Source organism: Melanerpes formicivorus, unplaced genomic scaffold (assembly GCF_026170545.1).
Source record: "Melanerpes formicivorus ecotype bairdi unplaced genomic scaffold, bMelFor1.0.p_v2 SCAF_6, whole genome shotgun sequence".
Lineage (NCBI taxonomy): Eukaryota > Metazoa > Chordata > Aves > Piciformes > Picidae > Melanerpes > Melanerpes formicivorus.
In genome coordinates, this window is record NW_027142358.1 from 22271805 (window position 1) to 22297380 (window position 25576).

A 25576-nucleotide genomic window follows, 5' to 3' on the forward strand; every position below is an offset into this window, starting at 1 on the left:
ACATACACTTAAATCTAAGGATGATTTGTCCCACATGCTTTAAGTCAGGAGCAAGAGGTTTCCTGTATCAGAGCCATAAAGAATAAGTTTTTCCATATTTAAATCTGGTGTTATTTCAGGCTCCCAATCTTCAGCTTTCTGTTTAAATTCCGTTTTGCAGATGTCAAGGCTACCCAAGTGACTCCCAGGAGGAGCTGAAATCCTTTGAGTAAGAGAAATAGCTACATTTTTTAATGTGTGTCTATTTGCAACCATCAGAGATGCCCACACCTTTGGTTTTCCCTCAGTGTATGACAGCTTCTCCACATGCAAATAGGAAAGTCCTGGACTGGCAAAGGGGACATCTCTTCCCTCTGACTATGGCTAAAGAAACAACTGTGCCCATCCTGGCATATGTGGTCATGGCCTAAGTCTCCACATACCTACCAGATTCAGGATTAGTTGTAACTTTATTCTGCCAAAGAATGAAGCTGAAACAAAAAAAGACTTCCCATGGATTAGGCTTGCAATCTGAATAACCTTATACCACAGTTCACTCCTCCTCCAAAGCAAAGCTTTCTACACTCAGCTTCAGAGCCTGACATGGGTGCATCCCAAGCTGACCAATAAGCCAGCTGAAGCAAGAAATCTACTGCTGTCTCAGAGAATGAGATGTCTCACTGCTGAATAGGTTGCAGTGGTTGCTGGCCCTTGCAGGACTCATTCACAGACATAACCAAAACTAACCCAAACCCCATATTCCTTTGGAAAAAAGAATTCTTCTTTTCCAACCTGTTGTTCTCAAAGATATCCCAGCAAAACTAAATAATTTTAAAAGCCTCTAGAGACCTCAGGGGAGAAAAGGTACAGACAGGTACACAGGTCTCTGTTATAGTTTTCCACAGATTTATGAGGCATTTAAAGACTGAAATGAGAGAGTTGTCACTTTCCTTGCAGAAATAGGCACACTAGATAGCTATATGAGAGTGAACAACCACTTGCTTGCAAACAGGGTACAAGGTGTGCAACTTGTATAGGAACAAGAATTAGTAATTTTTGAGATGGTACATCTAGCACCAGAATGGAAGGTCTTACAAGGGCAGGGGCCTGTACCTCCCTCAAGACACACAGGTACACAATCAGGAGTGATTTCTGCAGATATTTAAATACCAAGATGCCTGGGCTGACTACTGTACTGCTGACTGCTTAGCTTGCCATATATACTCTTCCTGCCATCTGGCCTAAAGAAGAATTACAAATGTGTCCATAATGTGAAAAGAGAGGAACAGAAAGAAAATGACACTACGGAAGCAAAAATTTAATACCTAACAACCAATCTCTGAAGAGCTTTCAGGCAGCAGAGGGGACAAATGAGGCAGCAGATGAGAACCAAAATAAAACTCATTACAAGTATGAGGAGAGGAAAAGGACTAATTTAGTAGGAAAGTGTGAAATATTTCTAGTTTGGCTTAAAAACATATAAGGAAGGACCTTTAAGGCCACAGACAGCTGAAAGAGTTAATTCACTAATAGAGAAAACATATGTTTGGAGTGATTTGCTGCATTGAACTAGAGCTAGACATAAAGGAAGAAAAGGTCACATGTCAGATTTGTACACTTCTGGTAATCATTTGGATGACATTTCAGGGTGCATAACACCCTTCTTAAAACTAAAAAGAAAACAACTAAACACTGGCAGCAATTCTTACAGGTACCATGCAAAGCTGTGCATGATTCACAGCTCTATCACTCATAAGTCTTGCACTCTGGAGAGTTGAAGATTCACAGCACTCCTGAACTGGCTACCTTTCTCTCATTCAGGCTGATTATCTTGCCTGTTGTTTTAGGGATGCAAGATGTCTTGCATGCTACTGTTTCTTTTCACTAAAACCGCTGGAGTAAGATGCTCTTAGTTTTGCATTGTTTGGATTCTGGAAATAATTAGATCATTGGCCTTTGTGGCCAAGAGGATAAATGGCATCCTAGGGTGCGCTAAGAAAAGTGTGTCCAGCAGGAGGTTCTCCTCCCGCTCCACTCTACCCTGGTGAGAGCACACCCAGAATTCTGTGTTCTGATTTGGGCTCCCCAGTTCAAGAGAGATAGGGATCTGCTGGAGAGAGTCCAAAGGAGACCTATGAGGATGATTACAGGACTTGAACATCTCTCATGTGAAGAAAGACTGAGAGACCTGGGGCTGTTTAGCCTTGAGAAGAGAAGGGAGAGTGGGAATCTCATCAATGACAGGTAGCTGAACATGAGTCAGCAGTGTGCCCAGGTGGCAAGAAGGCCAATGGCATCCTGGCTTGTATCAGAAATAGTGTGGCCAGCAGGAGCAGGGAAGCCATTCTGCCCCTGTAGTACTCAGCACTGGTTAGGCCACGCCTTAAATACTGTGTCCAGTTCTGGGCTCCTCAGTTTAAGAATGACATTGAGATAGCTGAACATGTCCAGAGAAGGGCAACGAGGCTGGTGAGAGCACAAGCCCTGTGAGGAGATGTTGAGGGACCTGGGGTTGTTTAGCCTGCAGAAGAGGAGGCTACCTGAAAGGAGGGTGTAGATGGGTGTTGGTCTCTTCTCCCAGGCAATAAGCAACAGAACAAGAGGACACAGTCTCAAGCTGTACCAGGAGAAGTTCAGGCTCAAGAAGAGGAGACAGTTCTTCACAGAAAGAGTAATTGGCCATTGGAATGTGCTGCCTAGGGAGATGGTGGAGTCCCTGCCCCTGGAGGTGTTCAAAAAAAGATTGGATGTGGCACTTGGAGCCATGGCTTAGTTGTCATGAGGTGTTAGGTATTAGGTAATAGGTTGGACTTGATGATCTCTGAGGTCTTTTCCAACCTGGTTGATTCTGTGTGAAATATCTGAGGGGTGGCCGTCAAGATGAAGGTGCCGGTCTCTTTTTGGTGGTGCCCAGAGATAGCACAAGGAACAATGGGTACAAGCAAGAACAGAGGAGGTTCCACCTCAACATGAGACACTTTATGGTGAGAGTGACACAGCACTGGAACAGGCTACCCAGAGAGGTTGTGGAGTCTCCCTTTCTGGAGACTTTCAGAACCCACCTGGATGCATTCCTGTGTGACTGGCCCTAGATGATCCTGCTTTGGCAGAGGGGCTGGACTCAATGATATCTGGAAGTCCCTTCCAACCCCTAACATTCTGTTCTAACATATCTGATTCTAAGATTAAGATAGGTAATTATTTTTGTGTAAAGCCCACTTACTTTAACAGCCATACATGTATGCTGAGCTGTTCTTACTCTGTGGAGATTGGGGTGGTCTTCTTTTTGTTTTCACCAGGATTAACTGCTCTGGTAACTGCAGGCTATGAGATAGTCACCAGGCAACAAAAGCCTCACAATTTAATAACTGTTAGTTGGATCCTTCTCTCATTAAAAGTCAATCACAAAATATCCATTAATTTCAAAAGCAGCAAGAACAAGCCCTAATTTTCCATCTGTGCTGAGTACATTAAGATTATTTTAAGCCTTTGCTGAAACTTTGAATAACTGTAGACAACCCTTATTTTGAATAATTTCCATCATGTAAAATAATGAAAATGGAATTCCGTTCAAGGCTAATACTCAACTATATGTTACATCATTCTTCATAAATATGAAAGGTCTGATCTCTTATCCTCCCTACAGACTCTGGCTTTGGAAGAATTATCCTCTTCAGCATGGCACAGTTGACAAAGACTCAACCCAGTAACATGTGCATTTCAAGCTTGTGGAAATAACAGGAAAAGAACAGTAGCAGCAAAAAACACAAACAAACAAATAGAAAATGCACCACACAAACCAACCAACCCACCAAAATAAAAGCAAACAAAACAAAAAACTCCAAACCAAACCAACAAACCAAAACACTAGTTATCACATCGGAGCTCCTACCACGCTTCAAGGGGAGGATGTATTTGCATGAGCACTGTGTTGTTTAAAAACCAGACCATAACATGTGAGTTATTGAATTATGTATTAAATCACTTCTAAACTTGTATCAAATTCAAATAAAACCACATAATTTTAAATACTAGGAAAAATGTTTTTAAAAAAGCCTAAGTAAATTCACTTCTTACTGCTCAGAGCAAGCTCAGAAAGGAGTATATTGCATTCTGTAATTTGGAAGTCTCAATCTAGTCCAGCTCTAGCTTACACTAGCCCCATCCTTAGGAAGCTTTCATGTTTATGTACCACAGTGCCACATATGCTCAGAGTCTTGGGCCAATTTACGCATTAGCAATGGCAAGACAAATCCTGGCAAGCAAAGCATACACTGTCCTGTGTGATGAAACCCTTTTTCCAGATTCACTTACAGCCTGTCCTGGCCCAGTAGTTCTTTCCTGTCTCCAGTGTGGCGAACAGTTATACTCTTCCCACCATGAGAGTGGCCTACCAGGTGAACAGCTCTGAAAGGACAGTCTCACTACCACATCAGAGGACTGATGTGACCCTAGCCTAAGGTTGTATCACATGAGCTCACAGAAAGGTACACCCCACAACCAACATACCTCAGTGCAAGAAAACAAAAAGGTTCTTTTTGAGACTTTCCTAAACAGCAAGAGGCATTATGAAATTCAAATACAGTCATATTTTAATACAGGACTGCAGGTGAATTCTTTGAAAACATGTGTAAGAGTCCTGACAAAGCAATGCAGAACTGCAATAGGCTTTTGGATGAACATGAAGTGCACACTTGCAATGAAAGAAACACCATGAATGGTCCAAGGCTGTTTGGATACCTCCTAGGCTACTCCCAAGTCAGTCCATCCCTGAATGCCGGAGCAGCACAGCAGCCAGCAAGAGAGCCAGTGTAGCAGTGCCTGTCTCATCAATTACAGCAGTTACATAAAGGCTGGATTGTGGACAGCCACACTGATTTTTCTTATTAAAATTGCTCACCAGGCACAGTCCTTACTTGGGTTACAATAAGATACCGATTTATTTTTGCCCATGTCCTCTGCCCACACTCCACCCCTTTTTCCTTTTTTCCTTTCTTTTTCTTTTTTAAAATTTGTTTGAGTGGATTATGACCCAAGAGTTTGTCCAGGGGGTTTCCATGCTTTGCTACAAGTATCACTGGAACCATAAGCACCCATATTTTAATACCAAGATTCCTGAAGAAACCGTTCTTAGGAACTGTTCAGTCATTTCCCAGCAAAGCAATATTCCGTCAGCAAATCCTGACTTACTGACAGAGAGCTATTTGCAGACACATAACAGTCACGATGAATTTTCACCAGGTCTGAGGCAGGACTTGGAGGGAATCTGGCCAAGTTTTCCCCCTCTCACCTGGCCACCTGTGTGGGAATGCAGCCTTGCAAGCTCTGCCTCAACCGCACAGGGCTGCCATATGGTGCGGGGACATCGGCGCTTCTGCAGCTTCCCTGCTCCTTCCCACGCATCCCTGAGTTGTAACTGTTAATCAGAAAGTGTGGAAACTACAAGAGTCCACACCTGAAGTGCATTCTCAAAAGCTACTTGCCCTGAAAGCTTAAACACTGAAAGGCTCACTAGTGCTTGGTCTCTTTCAGGGAAGCACAGAAATCTTGGGAGACTCTGACTGAGCCTAAGATTCAGGGGAGCCCAGGGCTCCTGGGATTATCAGCATTCCTGGAGAACAGTCATAGTTCTGACCCCACCTGGAGTATTGTGTCCAGTTCTGGAACCCCTATTACAAGAAATATATGGATGTGCTGGAACATGTCCAGAGAAGGGCCACAAGAATGGTTAGAAGGCTAGAGCTCCTCTCCTTTGAGGACAGACAGAGAGAGTTGGGGCTGCTCATTTTGGCGAAGACAAAGCTCTGAGGAGACCTTATTGTGGCCTTCCAGTATCTTAAGGGAGCCTACAAGAAAGCTGGTGAGGGACATTTTAGGGTGTCAGGTAATGACGGAACAAGGGGGAATGGATCCAAGCCAGAGGAGGGTAGATTTAGATTAGACGTCAGGAAGAAGTTCTTCACCATAAGGGTAGTGAGATACTGGAACAGGTTGCCCAGGGAGGTGGAGGAAGCCCCAACACTGTATGTTCTTAAGGCCAGGTTGGATGTGGCTCTGAGAAACAGGATCTAGTGGAAAGTGTCCCTGCTCATAGCTGGGGGGATTTGAACTAGATGATCCTTCAGGTCCCTTCCCACCCTGACAATTCTGTGATTCTGTAATTGCCACCCTACAACCTCTGCAGAAATTAAGGACCAATCCAGGGACCATCCCACTCACATTTTATTTAGGGGAAGGGGGATGAAGGATAACTTCTAAGAATTTTTCTTTGGCACAAAACTTAATTCCAAAGTGTAGTTCCCATACTGACTTAGATTGCAATCCTCTCTGAAAAAAATGAGATACCCACTACCCAGGAGTCCCACATTTCAGCTTCCTCTCTGTGTAACAGGTATCTGAAGAAATACCATCCTCTTCAGGTGACCCGTGCACACAGCTCTGCAATGCACAGCAGTTTTGCTGATTGCTTTGACAAGGCAATCAGTAAGACCAGATTTCTGCAATCATTTGTATTGTTCCATAATGACTTCCCCATTCTCTGTTAAAAAACCCAGGCAGTTCTGGTTAAAAATAAAAAATAATAAAAAAAAGCAGTTAAAAAAAGGCAGTTCTCGTTATTGTAACATTTATTCATGGGGCCTGCATGCAACTTTCATATCTCAAAGCTGCAGATTAGGTGACACTCCTATCCAAACCAAACTACACACAATGACTAGAGCAGTATTCAATGTAATCATGAGCATTAATATTAGAAATTTATGGTCTTGTAATAAGAAGTAAAGATTTCCATTCATGAAGACAGCATTTCATGTTCTAAATTGATGCTGATGGTCATAAATTATGGATGATTTATCAGCCAGACCTGGACAGACTGGAGAGTTGGGTGGGGAAAAATTAAGTGAAATCCAATAAGGACAAGGATAGAGTTGTGCATCTGGGAAAGAACAGGTTCATGGACCTGTACTGCTTGGGGGCTGATCTGTTGTAGAACAGTGTAGTGGTGGACAACATGATGAATATGAGCCTAGAATAGAATAGAATAGAATAGAATAGAATAGAATAGAATAGAATAGAATAGAATAGAATAGAATAGAATAGAATAGAACAGAACAGAATCAGACCAGACCAGGTTGGAAGAGACCTTCAAGATCATTGCGTCTTACCTATCATCCAACACCACCCAACCAACTAACCCATGCAACCAAGCACCCTGTCAAGTCTCCTCCTGAACACCTCCAGCGATAGCGACTCCACCACCTCCCCAGGCAGTCCATTCCAATGGGCAATCACTCTTTCTGTGTAAAACTTCCTCCTGACCTCCAGCCTGAACCTCCCCTGGCACAGCCTGGGGCCCTTGTGGCCAAGAAGGCAAATGGCATTCTGGGGTGCATTAGAAGGAGTGTGGTTAGTAAGTTGAGAGAGGTTCATCTGCCCTGATCAGGCCACATCTGGAATATTGTGTTCAGTTCTGGGCCCCACAGTCCAAGAAGGACCTCAGGGAACTGCTTGAGAGAATCCAGCACAGAGCCACAAAGATAATGAGTGAAGTGAAACATCTTGCTTATGAGGAAAACCTGAAGGAGCTGGGTCTCCTTAGCGTGGAGGAGACTGAGAGGTGACCTCATTCATGTTTATAAAGATATGAAGGGCAAGTGCTGAGAGGACAGACCCAGGCTCTTGTCAGTGCTGTCCAATGATAGGACAAGGGGCAATGGGTGCAAGATGAAGCATAGAAAGTTCCACGTGAATATAAGGAAAAACCTTTTCACTGTGAGAGTGAGGGAGCACTGGAACAGGCTGCCCAGAGAGCATGTGGAATCTCCTACATTCAAAACCCATCTCAATGTGTTCCTGTGTGACCTCTAGGTGTTCCTGCGTGACCTCTAGGTGTTCCTGCTCTGACAGCAGGGTTGGACTGGATGATCTTTGAGGTTGGTTATAACTCCTAACATTCTGTGATTCTGTAATGATAAACACCTCTTGAAACTGAAATCCTTGATTCACAGGTCAGGCATAGCTTCACTGGGAACAAGACAGTATTCTCATTATTCTGATTGTAACTATCTGCATTAAGTCTGTTTTTCCATTTTCCTCAAATCCCACTAACTTTTCCCATTCATTATTTCTGTTTATCATAAAATAAAAGTAATCCCTCCAAAAGACAATAATCATAGAATCATAGAATGGTTTGGGTTGGAAGGTCAAAAGGTCACCTAGTCCAGCTCCCTTTGCAGTAAGCAGGGGCACCCTCAACTAGATTAGGTTGCCCAGAGCCTTGTCGAGCCTTGAATATCTCCAGGGATGGGGCCTCAACAACCTCCCTGGGCAACCTGTTCCAGTGTTCCACTACCCTCATGGTAAAGAAATTGTGCCTAACATCCAATCTCAATCTACCATTAGGTAGCAACTGTCATTGTTAACCTTGTCCTGATTTGAAACAGACCTTGGAGGCAATGAACTCCCTATGTCAATTATAAATAAATGCAGACCTATGCTACAATCAGGTGTTTGGGTTCCCGTTTCTCAGTGAGAATGCAGCTCTGAGAAAGAGTGAGACAAGTCAGCACTGACATAAGAAGAACTGTCAAGATAATTCTAAAACTTGGCACAGAGGAACTGAATCTTTCTGAACTGAAGAGATTCTTCCTGTTTGAAATATAAGGGGTTTAAAGAATGATTAAATTTGGATTATTATCTTCATCCCTTCCACTTTCTCCAAACAGTTCTAGTCATATAAAGACAGAATACAACTGCAAATGAGAGCCAGGAGTCTGAGTGTTTGATACAAAAGGCAGCAAACAGAAAAGCCTGTCCTACACATAATCAGAAATGAGATGAGCTGTCTTATCCCAAAGGCTTACCCTGGTTGCAATCTTACAACTGCTTCTTGGCATTTTAAAGCCATGTTCTGTGTGTAGTCATTAGCTGATGATCCAGACTTCCCCTGCTGCTCTGAGAGGCCTGGCAATGCACTTTCCAGCTCCTGCACAAATCAAAAAACAAAAAATTAAAAATTAAAAAAAAGGAGAAAGTTGACTGTCCTGTCAGTACAAATCAGGCTTAGCTGAATACCTTGCTTTAAGAAAAAAAAAGAGTTCCATGAGATAAGATGCTGATGGTGGTTCTTTGTTATTTTTTGGCAATCATCTGGAAACAACTGGAAAACACAGACTAGAAAAGGTTCTGAACAAAGGAGCATTTTCGTTCTCTATACAATATTTATTGAAACCATAACAGACCATAACCTACATTTTCTGTTTATTACTTAGATAACAGATGTCAGTTTCTGAGCTAAGGGGGTACTACCTTTTTTGGTGTGTTTATGTATATATTCACATTTAATTGGCAATTATTTATTCACATGTCAGTAATATTTTATAACTCGGACATCATCAGAAAATGCATTTCACTTAAAGAAGATTTATAAGGTGCTTTATTTATAAGGAGCTTTATTTTTCCTTTTGTTTTTTCTGTCCCTAACACATGCATAGCTTTGTCAATAGAATATTACTGCAAGACTGAAGGACACTGAGGGGTAAAAATTCACATTAGCCAGCTTGCTGCACAGAAAATCAAAAAGCCAATTTAATCCTCAACAAATTGAGGAATGTCCAATGCCCAGCAAAATGTAATCCTGTCTAACCCTGTCCTTACAGGACACTCTAAGAATGAATGAGGAAAATGTCTCTTCTACCTGGAAGCTATCAGACCACTGTTGTATTGACCTGTTCATTCCCCAAGAGCATACGATCATTTTTAGATAACTAAGGGAAGATAATGTTAGGATAGTTATGGGAAAACTAGAACACCTGTGGAAAAAAAAAAAAAAGGAAGCTATTGCCCATTTCTAACCTGGGCCTAACTTTTTAATGTCAAATTACTGGCAGTTCTTTAAAAACCATGCAATTTTCCCACTTAATTTATACTCAGAACCAAAATTTCCTGCAGCAATTCCCCACATTCCCGTCTCTAGCATTGATTGTCAAGCCACCAATTCATTTTTATAGTCATTTACCTTCATAATATGACTGTAAAACTGAACTTCTACTGTCTCTACCTTTTGATAGCATGTTTAGTGTCATTATATAAATATGTCTCAGTATTAATGAGGAAATTGAGAATTACTCATTTAATAATTTATATTGATGACAGTGCATAAAAGGTGAGTGACAGTAGAAAGGATTAGGCAAGGAAAGCAGACTTCCCATTCCTCACCATCTGTTCTCAGATTGACTCTCAGGAGTATGTTCTGACCATATGTTTCCTCAAGTCAAACTTCCTTCTGAAGTCAAATACATCCTAATTAATATGATTTTCCATAGACTAACGTTGTAGAATTGCTAAAGAAGGTCAGGAAAGCTCAAACCAAACAGCCAGAGTACAATGCTGCAATCGCATTCCAGCAGACCACATTTCTCCCATACTTTGGAAAGGCTACAGCTGACCCATACCCTGCTTCTGCCCTCAAAGAAACTACTGCCTGCAAACCCAAGTTACACCTTTACTCTAGCGCTATTTTATGAGCTGATAAGTGAAGTCACTTGGTACTGCATTTTATTAGACATCATCCTGTTGCCACCATAAAGTTAACAACTTTTTCTTCATGAAGACCTAGGGTACATGACCACAATACCACACTCTTGTCAAAGAAATCAGAGGCACAGGAATCACACTTCAGCAGACTGAGAGCCTTGTGAGGGAAAAAAAAAACCACACCAAAAACCCCAACCAAAATCCAAGTTGGCCATCTTTCCTGTAGTGAAACACAGTGATCTGTGACCTTTCTACAATGGAAATCCCCTGGATTCTGAATAATAGAAAGGAACACAAAATTGGTTCCCAAACAGGCTTTAAACCTTCCAACACATGCAACAAACCTATTTCTCTCTAAACAGGCTGTTCCAATTTTAAAGGAACTATTTTCTGAATAAAACAAACAAATAAAAACCACTCATGGGCTTATAACATATCTGGGCAGGTAATAAATATTTGCTTTGAAAGAGATACTGTCATTGCAGGACTGTTACCATTTCTTTCTGCTGTCACAGAGAAGTCAGGTTGGGGAAGTGAGGAGTCTATTGAAAAAGCACTCTTATCAAATAAACTCAGGAAAATAAGGATGAACAATTTAATCACAATGTGCAGAGCATCATCCTTTTCTTTCATAAATGCACATGCTCAGATCTTGCTATTCGTCAGCTGAACATCAGCTGCTTTTAAGTACATCATTTATCTGACTGAGCGGCGTGATGGTACAGTGTTTCATAAAAGGGAGGTATATGCAGTTGCACAGCAGTCTGGCCCACTTTTCCAGATAATAACAACCTGCCCTATACATATAAACATCTACTAGAAACAGCACAGCTGCACTTCGCTATCAGCTTCAAAGTGGAGAGAAGAAATTGCCGCCAGTTCACAACTAGGGCTGCTGACAAAGACAGATGCAATAATGTTTAGGAGGTCATAACACACCAAGATTCTCTGTGAGAACCCACACGCAGAAACAAACCCATTACAGAGCTCTGCTGCAAGCACAGTCTTGTTTTTCATAGGCACCATTAACAAAGCCAGAAGCTAGATGCTTGCTTTTTTTTTAAGAAGAAAAGCCCTTGAGGGCACATGAGCACATGCAGTAAGGCAAGCACTCGGGGTCAAGGAGTATGCACATCCTTACTAATGAGAATGGAGGCTATGTGAAATTAATGGCTTGGCAGATGCTTTCTCCAAAACAGCTTCCTTTTGCAAACCATTCCAGGAGGCAAACTCTTGCTCCAGAAAGCACCACTAAATTCAGTGTAGATATAGGGTAGCCTTCAAATAGTCTTTAATGGTAGCAGGATACAATTTCCTCTCTGAATGAGTGGAGTTCCTGTTATGGAGGGATGTTTGCTTTGTGTTTATATTGTATATTATATTTAAAGCTCTACAGCAGCTCTCATCTTTCAAGTACTCTCATCAAAGGTGAGATGAAATGGTACCTTTCCTGTGAAAGAACATCAACTAACTACTTCAAGCCACATAAAATACCATAGAGCAGCAAATCTGGGCTATGTTAGTTTCACCTAGGTGAGAGATGCAGGTATGACATACACAAGGAGCAGGCAGACAGAAGGCTGGGAAATAACTGCAAGAGCAAAAAATGATCCATGAGACAGATCTTGCCCTGTTTATAACTTCTTTGTGAATTCTCTTCTGGATACTTTTCCACTTGCTCTTCATAGGGACAATTTTCCTACCATTTTTCATATCTGCTGATAAACATGAATGCTTCATCTTCCCACAACATATGAGTAATATTTCCTAGTAACAATACAGCTAAAATCAATCAATCAATCAGTAGTTATTATTTCATTCGAGGGCTGAAATCCACACAATCATGCATGAAGATTAGGGCAAGAGTTTATGCTGATATTCTGAAAGAGACTGTGACACTACCATTGGGATGCAATTTCCATTTCCTTTTTGTTATGGGATTTAAAAGGATATTCCTCACTTAGAAGGCAAGATGTGCCATCTAAAATTATTAATTCCAATAATTCCTGTCTATGATTGGTTCAGACCACTTTAGAAATATTCTCCTAACCAAGACAGTTGATGTTAACATTAGCAGATTGTAAGAACATTTCCAGCTGAGGGATTAAACCTAGACTAGAGTTCTATCTTTTGCACTGTACATAAGACATGACTTGGGAAGCGCAGAGAGAGAGAGCACAGGTGCTTGCAGCAGCTGCTGGGAGATGGTAGCTCTAGAGTGTACATATCAATGTACCTCCACAGACAGAAGTAATGATAATACTAGGGGGAATGGAACAAAAATAGAAATGGGTAGATTCAGATTGGATTTTAGGAAGAAATTCTTCACCATGAGGGTGGTGAGACACTGGAACAGGTTGCCCAGGGAGGTGGTGGAAGCCACATCCCTGGAGGTTTTTAAGGTCAGGCTGGATGTGGCTCTGAGCAACCTGATCTTGTGTGAGGTGCCCATGGCAGGGAACTAGATCATCCTTGAGGTCCCTTCCAACCCTAAAAATTCTGTGATTCTATGATTCTCCATTTCTAGTCTTAGAATCACAGAATATTAAAACCATTAAGGCTGGAAAAGGCCTTTGAGTCCAACCATAACCCAACTACCATGACCACTACAGTACATGCTGCAGAATCACATCTAGACACTTCTTTAACACTTCCAGGGATGGTAATTCCCCTACCTCCCTGGGCAGCCTGTTCAAACACCTCACCACTCTCTCAATAAAGAATTTTTTCCTAATGTGCAACCTAAACCTCCCCTGGAAGAACTTAAACCAATTTCCCCTCATCCTATCCATAGTTATTTGGGAAAAGAGACCAACACCAGCCTCACTCCAACCTCCTTTCAGGGAGTTTTAGAGAGCAATAAGATCTCTCCTAATCCTTCTCTTCTCCAGACTAAATAACCCCATGTCCCTCATCCACTCCTTATATGCCCTGCCCTCCAAAACTCTCACCAGCCTTATTGCTCTTCTCTGGACACACTCCAGGACCTTGGTGTCTTTCCTATACTACGGCCTTGTTTTTATAGCCCTTAGAAAAGTTACAGTTCTGCCCCTTCAGATCAACCTGAGAAGCCTGTTGGCAAATGCTCTGATACTACAATAGATAAGAATAGCTTTATTATCTAAAGATGAGAAAAAAAACCAAACAGAAAGTAAGATAACATATGAAAACTGTCCGTTGGCAGCCAAAATACCAGCAGGCATGATACTTGGTCAAATGAATAAAAAAAGTGCTACAACTACCAAAATTCAGGGCAAGAAGTCACAGGAATTCTAAATTGGAGAGATACTCGCATAGCTTCAGCTGAGTTCTCCAGTCACTCTGACAGCAGTTGCAACACACCCCTGTCTGCAATTCCCTGGCTGAAAGAAATTGCCTGTTACTGCAGGAAGGTTCCAGAGCTCCAGGTCTCTGAATGTCAGTTTAGTTTATTGTGGGGTCTTAGTCACACCATGGAAGACTAGGAGCCCCACTCTGCATTTCAAAAGGTATGCTTGCTCAGACACTATGCAATAAACCTACTCTTGTTAAGTTTAGTTCTTTACCTGGCTTTCCTCATGGCTTTTTCCATTTTCTAGCTTTGCAATGGGCTTAGGTTTTCTTAGCTTTAAGTTTCCCATTTCGGGCTTTAGAACATAGTCAATTACTGTTTGTTGCTTGTGCTGCTGAGTATCTTGCCAGGGCTTTTCGTCTAAGACAGAAGTGTTGTCTGGATAATTTTCTTTGTTTTCATCATCTCTGTAAGAAAATAAAATTGAAATTCATGAGTCAGGACTTCAGAGATATGTCAGAACATTCTGAAGGAATAACAGCAACAAGTTCTTAGATATTTATGAAACCTTAATTTTACTGAGTAGTCTAGGCATCAAACTGCATATGTCAGTAACATTACTCCGTTCATTGTCAAATCACAAGCTAAACTACTCTTAGTATTATTACAAACTCAAATGTGGTGTCATTAAATAAGACTAATTTTAGAGGCACATTTTAGCTTCAGCCCTTTAGTTCATACTCCCCAAATAAAATCTGAAACTGTCTTTTTCATGCAGAAGACCTCTCCCCATTCAATGATCCACAGTCAGTTATAATCTCACAAATACGCCATCACATTCCATAATTATTCCCTATAGTTGCACTTTCCTCCTGACAGTATTCATTTTGGGGGGCTTTCCACAGAATGGCTTAGGTTGGAAGGGACCTCAGAGATCATCCACTCCATCCTCCCCAATATGGGCAGGGACACCTCTCAACTAGACTTGCCTGCTCAAGGCCTCATCCAACCTGGTTTTGAATGCCCCCAGAGTGGAGGCATTCACAACCTCTGTGGGCAATCTATTCCAGAGTCCCACCACCCTTGTACTGAAGAACTTCTAAAGATGCAGTCTAAACCTACTCTTCCTCAGCTTCAAACCATTCCCCCTTGGCTTATCACTAGACACCCTTCTGAAAAGTCCCTCTGAAGCCTTCCTGCAGGATCCCTTCAGGTATTGGAAGGCAGCTTCGAGGTCCCCCCAGAGTCTTCTCTTCTCTGGGCTGAACAACCCCAGCTCCTTCAGCCTATCCTCATAGCAGAGGTGTTCTAGCCCTTAGATCATCTTTGTGGCCCTCCTCTGGACTTGCTGCGACAGCTCTGTGTCCTTCTTTCAATGGGGACACCAGAACTGGATGCAATATTTGAGATGAGGTTTCACAAGAGCAGATTAAAGGGAATCACCTCTCTTGCCCTGCTGGCCCCACTGCTTGATGCAGCCTAGGATACAATTTGCCTTCTGGGCTGCAGGATTGCACTGACAACTCATGTTAAGCTTCTCATCAATCACTGCACTGAGGTCTGTTTCTTCAGAGCTACTCTCAACCCACTCTGCACCCTCCCTGGATTTGGGATGCAGGATCTTGTATTTTTGGACAAAGCACAGGAGGTAGGATCCCAGTTTAGAGAACAGTACCTCCTGTACAACAGCACATCTGGTGGTTTAAAAGAACACTATTGCTCATGGATGCAATCAATCTCCATCTAGCCTAGAGACTGCAAACTATCCTAAAAAGACTTCACTGTTCTTAGTCTGGTCAAATCCCTTTCACTGGCATCTCCCTGCACCATTAAGAAAGCTACTGCAATGCAGAATATGAGACTGCATGCTTAGTTGACAGGATGAGCAGACTGGCATTACTGCTCCAAAATTCCTGGCTTTTGCTTAGGTTGCAGCTGGAATTTCAGATGTTAGCTTCAGCTGGTAAAATCCTAATGGCTTGTTGAGAGATGGCCGGTCTCCTGGTATGAAAATTCCACAACTGAAGGCATAAGGGACTATTGAATTAGCTCCCCTGTGATTTCTTTTAGAAAATATAATTTGCTAATCAAGCATTTTCTCCTGAGGGTTATGAGATGCCAAACACACTTTCCATCTGTGGCCCATCAGCGTCCAGATGGACGCTTGCAGGGTGCCTATGGAATTAAACAGCATTGCTGTCCCCCATACCTTCTGCAAGTGTGCTCCAAGGCAGTCGTTACGGTTACAGGGTAGGGTGCTTCACGTCCCGCAGGCATTTCAACAAAATGCAGAAGTGCTGCTAATGTTATGGTGTCACCTGATTTAAAAACCTTTCTGAAAGGATAAGTTGCATCCTCTAGCCATCAACATACACTAACATAGCCATGAAAGACAAATGCCTCTGGTGAATCACAATTTGAAGGATTTATTTTTTTTCACAGAGACACTCATCAATGAGTATATCTTTGCACAGTTGCAAAACTCTGCTTACTACTACTTTGTACTAGCTACTACGCAGTAAAATTGAGTGTACTGGCATTGGAGCTGCATCTGAATGATATGATGATACAAAGTTAAGAACACAGACCATAATAAATTTACTCTTATAGTAACAGCAATTAATACATTTAAGCAAAAGAATAAAAGACAAATGTGCCTTTCCCGGAAATACTAACAGCCTTACAGCAGGTAATACTCCCAACATTTGTATTCCCTTGAGAATAAATGTTTCTTTCTAATGGGTTAACAGAAGCATCCTGACAACTTTATTTCTTCTCAATGGATTTCAGACAAAATATATAGGAGGCTACCTGGAGCTGGTGCTGCCTGCTTGATCTACATATACAGAGTCTGAATCCACACCGCACCTTGAAAATGGATACAAAGCAACTGCTGGAGAAATTTAGCTTTTAATAGCATGACAGTGTAGCTCAAAGTATAAACAAATTTCTCCTTCTCACACCTTAGCTGGGGTCCTGTAGTGCCATAGATGCTCCATGATACTCTAAATCTCAGAGGAAAAAAAGGATTTGAGTTGTTAAGTGTGCGTAAGTCGATACATAGTTTTCAGCCCAATGGAAATAATGATGACAAAGATTTCAGATTTTACCACAAACATTATAGGAAAATTACAAAAGATTCAATGTTTTAATTGCTTATAGGATGCTTCACATATACATATAAAAAATTAGTTGGGGGTGTTTTGTATTAACTGTAGTAATCATTCTACGTGCAGCAGAAAAAAGAATCCTCAAATAACTTCAAAAGTTATTGTTAATCTTAAAAAAGAGAGCTCTGTGGAATTCTTTTAATATGCCTGAAGAATCCTAATCAATTACATCCCATTAAATTATGAACACTGGAACTGTCATAAAGCTGCCTAAGCAAGGAGAAGTCTGGGTAAGTATGCTAACCCCTCAGCGTTGAGCACAATATCATGAAGCATGGTTGAACTTTGTGGAATGATACAACCACAAAGCCTATGAGCAGTCCTGCTTCAAACAAACATGCGTATGTATACATACAGCCCTAACAAATAAACACACACCCTTTTGGACTCCTCACCCTCTATTCCTACTCACAGGACACAGGTACTAAGCAGGTCTGGATGGTCTGAAGTTTGTTGGCCGAAGAATCCCTTTATTATAGGGGAAGCACCCTGTACTTCCACTGACTGGTTAAATTTTACAGAAGAGCTGCCTCACTTAGGACAGAGAACATTAAGTGATAAATTCATAGCTCTGCATTGCATTTTGATGGCAAGGTTTCCCCACCAGTCTTCTGCTGGTATCTCTATCAAAAGAGAGACTGCAGCAGGAAATATTTAAAGGGACACTCAAGTGTTTACACTTCCTGAATGCATCAGCATATGGAAGAAAGCATTTGCTGCTCAAAGCTGGAACATGGAACTGCAGTTGCAGATCCCCCCTAATCACACACTGTCCCTGCAATGGGACAAGGCAAAGTGGAATGACAGATGGAAGATGGGGCTGATGCACAAAACCGATAAATTCAGTGCAGAAATCTCATCACACCTTCCCTTCTTGTGTGTCACTAATTACCTTATGGCTGTCTGACACTGGCAAGGTGTGAGGATAATGGGGGCATGAAGGAAGCCTAGTAGGAAAGGAACCAGGAATCTGGATGGAAAATAATTGAAAATTATTGAGGGAGGAAAACATAGCAAAAATAATACTCTGTAATGAAACAGTGCCAAGGTCCAATATGGAGAACACAGACAAGAGTAGGGTAATATGCCACCAGGTGTACTGTGCACCAGGAGCCAAGCCACAGTCAACAGGGGCCAGAGACCCCCTAAATGGACAAACTCTTCCTCCTGCATGTGCTAATGGAAGAGAGGGTGGGAGCAAGCAGCTCTACTCCTGGCTTCGCTCACGCCCTCCTCTCACCAGTTGCCATGCTTGGCAGCTCTTAGTCCTGAGAGACCTGAAGGACTGGAACACTCTCTGGAAGGAGGATGGATGACTGAGCACATGTCCATCAGCCTAGTTTATGTGTGCATACCCCTCAGCTTCAGGAGGTGCCCTGGGGAGTGCTTCCCCCGAGATCACTGTAATAAGGTGATCTTGAGAAGCAGAGATCCTAATCTGGCATCCATCAATTGACAGAAGTCATAAAACAAGACTGAACATACCAACAACACAAGCAAGTATGCCAAAATGTATTTGAAAAACCAGACAGCAGTAGATAGAAAAGATAAGTAATAATTAATCAGATACATGATAGAAACATAAAATGGTAGGGGTTGGAAGGCACAACTGGAGATCAGTGCAGGGTCATCTAGGTCAGGCTGCACCGGAATGCGTCCAGCTGGGTTTGGAAGGTCTACCGAGAAGACTCTACAACCTCTCTGAGCAGTTTGTTCCAGAGCTCCAGCACCCTCAGAGTAGAGAAGTTTTTCCTCATGCTGAGGTGGAACTTCCTGGGTTCCAGTTTGTATTTGTTGTCCCTCATCCTATCACAGGAGACCACTGAAAAGTGACTAGCCCCTTCCTCTTGACATCTACCCTTGGGATACCTCTAAAAATTAATAAGATCTCCAGATGTGGAGCAACGCATTCTGAAAAAACAATTTCATTTTCCTCTTTGTAAGAACAAATATTAACCAAGAAAGCTCACTCAAACAAGACAGTGCTTAAAGCTAAGATCATAGCAGGACCTTTAAGAAGATGAATTAATAAAATAATGCAAATACCTATCATTTAAACACAAAGTGCTTTTACCATGGCTTCTTTAAGAAAAGCAGCTCACATATTCATGCTACCTGTCTGCACATATGAACACAGACATGCACACACACCTCTCCTCTCACCAGTAACTTCTAAATCTTGTCCAACTTTAGTTGTATTTAACAGATAGAGGGATATTCAAGAGTTTGATATGTTTTGTGATAGCTTGTGGTCATGTAGTTCAAAGAGATCCCACTGGCCCAAAAACTGCAGTAGTATCTTGTTCATACCTAAAACACCAGAAAATATGCCACAACAGGTTCAAGTCAGAAATCCATATAGGTTGAAACATACACTGGGCAGGAAGTATGTCTATTGACAAAACAAAATTATGTGAACTCTTTTCCTTCAGTGCCAAATACAACTACTGTCTCTTAAAAGTAAGTATATCCATTAGGCATGGGCCATAGCTCAGAAATCCTGGGGATCCCTGTGTAGATGAACCACTCCTCTGACTCTGTAGTCCTGCCAATTTATGTTTCTTCTAAGGATCTCTGGTTTAATGGGATTGGGTTTTTTAACTTTCTTCCTTCCCATAGGAAGGAACTTTACCTTCCCATAGGAATCATTTTAATATAATTTGAAGACTGCCCCTTTTGCTGATTTGACCTTTAAGATCTTCACATGAACAACAGAAACACATGGCTTGCTGGAAGTTTATCAGCCCCAGGCACTTGCCTTGTTCCTGAAATGTTCCTGAAAGATTGAATCACTCAGGGAAGCTCTGGTTTTGTGCTCATCACAAATAATGACAGAGATTGTCCAATGAGGATGTCTAAAGCTGCATGGCAAGCTTTTTCTTTATTCTGCTAAAGAACAAATGTAACCTGTTTTCAGATGTGGCTAGCACAAACAACTATTGCTGGAATCAGTAAGAATTGTGTGCCCTCAGCAGTTCACAAAAACAGGCTTTAGGTGGAGGTTCTAAACAGGATTTAGGGAAATCAGCTCTGGAACCCAGGTTTGTTCAGTTAGACAACGTTTTTCAGATGTCATTGTTCACTTGCTTTGTTTCTAAAAGCATGTTTCTACTACTGTGCTTGGAAAGATAAGATCAAAAATTAAACCCCCTGAAACAGAGTGAATGACAGCTTAAATGAAGGAGATTCCCCCTTCAGGCAACGTCTTGCCTCAGCTCTACCCTGCTGCTGCCTCTCGGCTCAGCACAGCACTGGCTGCATCCCTCTCCCTTTCCCCAGGGACTGTGCTGGCGCTGCGCAGTCAGCTTTGATGCCATCCTTGCTCCTGTCTTTATAGTCACATGAAGCACCATAGGCAAAGGCCGTCACCTTCAGGTCCCAGAAACCTTAAGGCTGAGGCAGACACAGGGGCCACTCCAGAGGAATATTTGCAGAAAACAATGGATGTACTTAGGGACAGAGAAAGGGAAGGAGAAAGACTATAAAGAAACGTGCTAACTGTAATCTGCTTATTCTTCTGTGAAAGGGGAACATCCCAGAATTTTACAGGCTACAACTCATCACTTAACCAATAGGGACCCAGGAAAATTATAAAAAAATTACTTAATGATTTATTAGCTTCTGTTAAATCTTTCCATATCTGCCACAGCCACACAAAAAAAAACATGGCTAAGTTAAAATATAAATAAAGCAAGGCAATGTAATAGAGGAAAATTATTTGGATCCCCATGAAATATTACTTTTCCTGACAACAGTTAGGGATGGCTCAGATGATTACTCTTTGGCCTGCTTTCCAAATATATCCTGTCCCCACAACACTTAGACAAACCGTTCACTGTCCGGCTGGGGTTTATTTTAATTATGTGCAACTTCAGCAGTGTAAAACTCCCCTTGCTGAGAAAACTCTCCTTGCTGAGAAACTGCTGAAGAATTTTCCCTAAAAGCTTTTAAAACAATCAAAAGCACCCAAAATAACAATTTAAAGAACACCAAAACTGAAGTGTTTCAGACTGAAATAAATCAAAAAGCATTTCTTTTGTAATAGCCTAAAGCCTTTGCCTTTCTAACTTTGTAATGTCCTCCCTTGTCCTGTTCTGTTGTCTCTATGAAACAGCAACAACAACAAAAAAGGCAACATACTTATCCTCGTGATAATGATATAGATAAAAGGCTTTCTAATGAGTTTATGAAATTGAGTACAAAGAAATTAAGTATTTGGTACTTGGACTGTCTACATAATGTTGTTGAGGGTTGGTTTTGGGTTGTTTGGGGTTTTTTGTAGGGGGGTGGGGGGTGTTTTTCAAAATCTTTGCAATTTTTTTTTTTCCCTAATAATGCTTGCAGGAAGTACAGAGCATGTGGTTTTAGAAAACTGACAGACTGGTGTTTGTCAAGATTGTCAGCACCATAAATGAGCAATATTTTCACAGAAGATTTATCCTACACTGAAAAATCATGCATTTAAACACATGTGATGTGCATCAAGCATTCTCCCACAAAGCTATTGCACTACTAAATGGTCACAAAGCATGTAAAGGCAGCTGTTTCATGCAATCCTTCCTGTACAGCAATATTTTTTGATTACAGAAAAAAATAATCAAAATATATGCCAGATACCTCGGGACTTCTTATATACTACTTACAATTATTCTCTACAGTAACTCATCTCATCATTCTTATCTAAAAATAAGGACATCTTTAAAGTGTTCACTTACTCTGCTAAAGCTGTCGTGTTGAAGGAGTTATCCTGAATGCTGAAACAGAAACAAGAGAACATCAGATAAGTCAGCAAAGCAGGCAGGCTCCCTGTATCCTCAGTGGTAGGAATACATGCACAAACATGGCATTGCAAGGCAAGTCTCCGTGTGTCAGCTCTACATGCACGACTGTACCTTCAGCTGCTCTGCACATGCTCATAATCAAGGAACCATAGGGATTAGTGCTAAAACACTCACAAAGCCCATCCAGCAGCGCTCTGAATTAATACAGGGATGCAGGTAGATGGTGAGCCTTAGAAAGGGTTCATACATTTTCTAACTGTAACAGTGTTGCTAATAAAGGCTTAGGTTTATAAACAAGTATTTAGCATTCTGTCCTTTAAACACTTGCTCTATATAACTGGCTCAAACACTGTTGTTTTGATTACTTAAATAGGGTTGTTCAGCTAAGATCTCTGGAGGCTTTTCCTTCATGTTTAGTGGTCTCTCATACACTCAGCTCATGGGCAAAGCCCAGGGGAATCTCTGGAAAAAGTAATCTGGCAGAAAGGACAGTTCAAGTAGTAAAAGGTCATTAAGCTAGCAGCAAGCAATAGATGAAACCATTCCTGTTAAAGGAATGGGCTGCTGTGCTCCTGCAACAAAATGTTTCAGACCTGATGCAATACATTCAGTAGAGGTCAACTCAGGATACCATAACTGCTGTTTTTGAGGCAATAGAGGAATTCCCCCTCAAACAATACCTCTCAAATCCAGTAAGTATGCAGGATTTGGATCATACTGAAAAATTATAGCAGCAGGCAGAAAAAAATATCTCACTGCTACATACCATAGATAGGATTTCTTTTTGGTTCTTTTGGGTGAGAAGACAAGGCAGACGACAGCGTCTTATGAGCACTCCTGTTTGTGACAATGGCACCTCGCAGATTACAGCACCAAGCGGAGCAGAGACACAGAGCACTGTGGCATCCTTCTCCCTGCAGCAGCTTGTGTCGCTGCGTGGTGTTGACACGTTTCCCAGGCAGCAGCAGCAGCAGCCAGGAGCTGCAGCCGCGACAATTCCTCTTCTTTCACCAACAGCACTAATAGTCCACCTTATCTTCACCTCTTCCCAGACTTCATACCTGCTTGCACACGCTGTTTTGCTAATTTCTTTCCCCATTTGCATGCCTATGTCAATTTATATAATGGCACAAATCAGAATATCACCATTTATAGGGACTTCTGACTCCCAGAGTAGTACCTTTTGCAAAAGAAGGGTGAACAGTAGAGCTAAATGTAATGACTAGTGTTAAAATCTTGCCTTAGACCTAAAATTTCCTTTTTTTTTTTTCCCCCCTCCCATTTCCAGTTTCTTGGGTCTGACCATAAAAATTCACATTTATTTATTGTTTTTCCTCTTTGCAGGAGCACATCTGAACAAAAGGTATGCTTCTACCTGTTGTGGCAACCAGAAATGCAATTTACATTCTCAAAAAGTAGACAACCATTAACAAAATCTGATAGTGTTTTTAATAAATACATCCCAGAGTGCTTGAGTGTTTGGCTCTTGATTTTTAATGGTTAAACTAGGCTTACAGCTAGCATTCAAGTGTGCAACGGAGGAAATGAGAAATATTAATTATTTTATTTTTCCTTAAAATCAGAGCTTGGTTAGAGTAGAATTTAAAAAGAGACTGGGTATTTATCTCCACTCCCCTGCATGCACCCACATAGGATGGGGAGAAAACACAAAATGCTCTCGTAAACATGACTTCTCTCTTTCTAGGTGCAAAAGTTAAGGTCAAATTCTCTGCTAATTCATGCCCCGTGCTAACACGCTGCAGGGTTTGTTGTTATAACTAGTAGAAGACCATGACTTGTAAACCACGGATGCTTTGGACTGAGACCAAGTGCAAAATGTCATTGCTTTTCTATTGTTTGTCTGAAGTTCAGTGGTATACTGAACAGTATACAGTGGTTGCTGTATATCATTATTTTTAAAAGATGGTGCTTGACCAGTGTTGTTGGACATTCTCTTCTTTTAAGGTTGTGAAATCATTCAATGAGAAAATATTTCCATGTAAAACAGAATAGTATTAATATGTGCATGAAAGTAAACACCAACTAACCACAAGATCCTGTTTCAGAGCTCCCAATAAGACAGATGAAGGCAACTTACTCCTGGAAGTATTCAAGAAAGGAACTACAGTGAACTTGCAATAAATTTACTTCTTTTAATCCCAGAAGGAACTCATTTCTCTTTAGGCACAAAAGCTTATTTCATCACCAGTGCCAGTTCGGCCTTACTGGCTGACCTCACTTCCTTTCCCCTGCTCCCTTGCCACATGCTCTGGGTGAGACTAGAGCAGGCAAAGATACCCTGGCCTTACCCTGCCTCTTTCAAGGGAGAGCCAAAGATGCTTGAACCTTCATCTCTATTTCCCTCTAAGTCGTGAGCCCAGGGAAAACATAATACTGCTACCACCTCCTTATTTTCTATAACGACATTAGTCAGCTAGGTTTGTAATGATATAAAACATCACTTTCCCAGGACAATCTTCAACACACTGACATTCTCAGTGCAAGATGTATTTCATCACTGGGTTCAGATGATGTGTTAGGTCTCTCACTATTATGAAGCCCTGATGAAAATAATGCTACACCTGTGTGTATCTTTAACACTGAGCAGCAGATACATTCTTGAGGTCACTGAAATACATATTGTTGAAATTCTGAAAATTAGGGCTTTTAAAACAGTTTTTCCTTATTTATGCTGAACAGTAAGTAATTCATATTTAATAATAATAATAAACCAGGTTGGAAGAGACCTTCAAGATCATCACGTCCAATCCATCAACCTATCCAACCCACCTAAACAACTAACCCATGGCACCAAGCACCCCATCAAGTCTCCTCCTGAACACCTCCAATGATGGTGACTCCACCACCTCCCCGGGCAGCCCATTCCAATGGGCAATCACTCTTTCAGTATAGAACTTCTTCCTGACATCCAACCTGAACCTCCCCTGGCACAGCCTGAGACTGTGTCCTCTTGTTCTGGTAGTGGCTGCCTGGAAGAAGAGACCAACATCCTCCTGTCTACAACTTCCCTTCAGGTAGTTGTAGAGAGCAATAAGGTCACCCCTGAGTCTCCTCCCCTATCATATTGATGGAAAGACATTTTCTGAGTTAAAAAGTTTCTATCTTATAGCCAGTTTTGTTCTCAATCTCTTTTTGCTAAATGTTGATCAAGTCAACATAATTATAACACACTGCATCTCAGCTGACAACAAAAATGTTTGAGAACTCCAAAGGAAAAATCTACATATATTTTGGAGATCCCAGGATTCTTAAATATATTGCAGCTCACTTCTGAAAACTTGACTAGTATATTGCCTCTTTAGGGCTGACAAAAAGATTGGTATAGAAATTCTATTCTTTATTTTGTTTGTATCAAGAGAATTACTGCCGGATCAGGAGGAGGACTGAAACAGGAACCATTTAGCCTTCCGCTCAATTTTGCACGTAACAGAGACACATGCTCAGTATGAATGATATATTCATACGCTCAGAACAGCATCGGTTGGCACCATGAGCATGTATCAGGCAGTGAATGCTTTATAAAGACAGTATGAGCTAGTCGCTGAGAGAGGTAGTGAGACAAAAGTGGTCAGAAGTAGTTTCAGCATCAGGACAGAAGACAGTGCAACAATCAAGATCAAAAGGCCAGAAAACAAATGGAGGAATAGTGACACTTGTCAAGATTGTCTGAATGATTACCACACACACACACTTCTGCAGGATTTGTGGCACCTCAGTTCCACCTGCAGAACAGAACCTTTGCCTTGATTTCCAGAATTATTCCTTCTCGGTACATAGCTGCATTCTCTGACTCCATAAAATGATGAGGCCTTTCAGCCTGA

General features: G+C 41.5%; 1 protein-coding gene across 5 annotated transcripts in view; it reads right to left on the reverse strand.

The window, feature by feature from the left end:
• FAM13C (family with sequence similarity 13 member C) overlaps positions 1-21765 on the reverse strand; it is a 53808-nt gene extending 32043 nt beyond the window's left edge. For all 5 annotated transcript variants that reach the window (XM_068140058.1, XM_068140055.1, XM_068140057.1 and 2 more), the window contains exons 1-3: positions 21669-21765; positions 14058-14250; positions 8841-8962 (exon numbers count right to left, since the gene is read on the reverse strand). In XM_068140058.1, coding sequence (XP_067996159.1) covers positions 8841-8962; positions 14058-14250; positions 21669-21730 — 377 coding nt within the window. In that variant the 5' untranslated portion in view covers positions 21731-21765. The remainder of the gene's footprint in view (positions 1-8840; positions 8963-14057; positions 14251-21668) is intronic.
• Positions 21766-25576: the final 3811 nt, after the last annotated feature.